Source organism: Tupaia chinensis, unplaced genomic scaffold (assembly GCF_000334495.1).
Source record: "Tupaia chinensis unplaced genomic scaffold, TupChi_1.0 Scaffold000045_1, whole genome shotgun sequence".
NCBI classification, from domain to species: Eukaryota; Metazoa; Chordata; class Mammalia; order Scandentia; family Tupaiidae; genus Tupaia; species Tupaia belangeri.
This window is the reverse complement of record NW_006159501.1, coordinates 9443484-9446547: the sequence shown is the minus strand read 5'-3', so window position 1 is coordinate 9446547 and position 3064 is coordinate 9443484. Positions and strand designations below refer to the sequence as shown.

Genomic DNA, 3064 nt, shown 5'->3' with positions numbered 1-3064 from the left:
GGAAAGGACGAAGCAGGAGCATGGAACTCTAATACCTGCGGGAACTAGGTAACGGGCATATGAGTGTTCATTGTATTATTCTCTGCGCTTTCACGTTTGCAAAGTTCCATAATATAAAAATTTAAAAATATATACTACGTGCTGGCATAAGTTATGAGAAATTTGAATAGTATCATAAAAGAAAGCTATGAAAACATGGATGATATAAATGTCCTCCATGTTGTCAAGGATGAAAAAAAAAACCATACTGAGATCTTATTTAGGAGATGGTATTTAAGGGTCAGCAGGTGGCACGGAGTTAGTTCAAGTGGCTGAATCCTACACAGCCAACTGACGGTTTGAGTCCTGGACCCAGAGGCTTAAAAATCATGCCAAGCACGTGTGTGTACACACTCAAAATCCCAAGAGGAGAGTGGAGGAGAGGCGACTGCAGGTGGCCATCCCCATAGTGGGTGCTTTCTCACGTTCCCCCCCGCCCCTCTCTCTCTCTCTCTCGCCTAGCACACATGCCTTCTGGCATTTTTTTTAAAAAGCAGCTTGCACAGAGTAAAAGCAATCAATCAAAAGAAGTTTTAAAAGGTTTGGCATAAGACAGATGCGTCCATTACGAAACAGGTGAGAAGACGCACTTATGAAAGAACAGAATATATACTTTCTCACCTGTTCCTCTTCTAAAATTAGAAATATAAATTCCCCTCTGAGATCAAAATAAAGAGACTATTTCCCATCTTTTATTTTTTAGATTAAAATTTTTAAATTTAGGGACTAGCAGATGGCGTAATGGCTACGTCGCTGGACTCCCACGTAGTCGACCATGGTTTGAGTCCCAGACCTAGTGGCTTAAACTCACGCCGGGCACATGTACGTGTGTGCCCAGGATCCTGAGAGGAGAATGGAAGAGAAGGGATTGTGGCATGGCCATCCCCCCTGGGGGGTGATCTCTCACTTTCTGTATCTCTGTCTCTCTCTCTTTCTGGTGAGCACACGCACCCAATAGCAGAAACCTCTCCGAAATAAATAAATAAAAAAATAATTTAAAAATGGGCCCCAAGAGAACATTTTTTAAGACCAAAACCCTCCATAATGTATCTTTCTACACACTCAATTCTCAAATATACTCTAACAGCCTTCATTCAGAGATGGTCAAAATAATTACTTACCATCCAAAGCAAAAGAGGGCAAGATAAAGGCCCAGCAGGGTGGCGACCACGTGTCTTATAAAAGAGCTGGTTTCGCTGGAGTGCAGGTAGGTCCGAAAGCACACGGCTGCGAGCAAGGCGAAGAGCTGGCACACTACGAAGTTGACCTGTAACGCAAAATGGAGACTTTGTATCAGCAACGCAGACTTGGATTTGCCGCTCAGTGCTTCACTGAACTTTCAGAGTAAAAACGCCAAGGTTATATAAAATCAGGATCTTCTCGAAAAACGACAGCCAGGGGCCTTCCAGGATGAGCCCAAGCTCAGCGACTGGCTGGCAGGTATGTCTGCCCACACCTTGCGGAGCACCACGGGGCTGCGGAGGGGCCCTGGAAGAACCAGAGGTCGGGGCTGCAGAAGCAGACAGAAAGCCCGGTACCTATAGGTTTAGGGGATGAGAGACCGTAACCAGTGGGGTGCCTGCAGCTGGTGAAAAGAGGAGCTTCCTGCAAGCGCTCTGAGAGGCAGTCAGGCTCCCCCAGATCCCCAAGGCCATGAGAGCTGCAGGGCTGGAGGGTCTGGTGGGACGGGGCTTTGGGCAAGGGCAGGAAGAAAGCTCGCTGTGGTGTGACCTCAGCCCCGAGGGGTCCAAGAATAGGACCCTGGGGAAAGGGATGAATGGTGACAGGGAGCAGTCTCCAGAAACCACGAGGGGAAGCCCTTCCCCAAGTCCATGGTGTCCTGTCCGCCAGGGGCCACTACACTGCCTTCATGTGCGCACGTGCGACGGGGCTGGCAGGAGTGCCGCTGCTCTGTCCTCTGCGTGGGAAGTGACGACCGGGCTCTGGCACAGCACTGACGCCTCAGGAAAGGTGCCAGCTCACGGGCAGCAATGCCGAGAAAGATGTCATAACATCCATACTAACGACCGCCTGTCCCTTGTCTGCAATACCAGGAGAAGGACAGCAGACACGGTCTGCGACATGGAGACCACTGTCCGCTGCAGCACACGCGGCACAAGCGCATGTCCTTCCCACGTTTCTAGCACTCGTTCCCGACAGCTCAAACAGCATTTTTGAAAACTGAGCAAAAGGCAAATGCATCCAAAAATTAGTATTCTTGATATTAAAAGCTATTCACATCTACACAGCTCCTTAGAGTTGAAAAACTTTCCCTCAAATGTCTTTTTTTTTGGAGAGGTTTTTGCCATAGGGCGCATGCACTCACCAGACAGACAGAGACATAGAGACAGAAAGCGAGCAATCACCCCCCAGGGGGGATGGTCACGCCGCAATCCCTTCTCCTCCATTCTCCTCTCGGGATCTTGAGCACGCACACGCACCCGGCGTGAGTTTAAGCCACCGGGTCCAAGACTCGAACCGCGGTCATCTACATGGGAGTCCAGAGACATAGCCATTACGCTAACTGCTGATCCCACCTCAAATGTCTCTTAATTAACATGTTTGTAGCACACCACCATGGCAAAGCACAGGGAAGAGAAGGAAGCCTCCCCCACTAACCGAAACCAAGCGCCATCGGGCCCCTTCAGGGCCAAGCACAACTCAGGACTCCCAGGGCTCTGGAGGTCCAGGACCTGCACTGATAACCCATTTCAAAGGAAACAGGTTTTCTCTCTTGTCAGCCTCCTACATAACTAGGCCATTTCTGCTCAACTGCAGCCACCTGTTCAGGCCCCCTTCCACTGCGTTGGAAGCTTTTGAAGGTTTTCCTCCCTTAATAAACTCCACATGCTTTTCTTTCTTTCTTTCTTTCTTTTTTTAAAGCACAGGAAATCCAAAAATCCTAAGTCCCAGGGCCAGCCTGGTACATCAGAATCTAATGGAGAAAATAAACACATACGAAAGGCACTTAAGCTCATTATTAGAGAGTCTTTTTAAAGGCTATAAAGACAGCATGATAACATAA

General features: G+C 48.6%; 1 protein-coding gene across 1 annotated transcript in view; it reads right to left on the bottom strand.

Annotated features, from left to right (window-relative positions):
* The window catches only part of MBOAT2 (membrane bound glycerophospholipid O-acyltransferase 2), a gene marked incomplete at its 5' end in the record, with an annotated part of 90387 nt that extends 89081 nt beyond the window's left edge, over nucleotides 1-1306 (bottom strand). The window contains 1 exon segment of the mRNA XM_014589781.2: nucleotides 1161-1306. Coding sequence (XP_014445267.1) covers nucleotides 1161-1306 — 146 coding nt within the window.
* Nucleotides 1307-3064: the final 1758 nt, after the last annotated feature.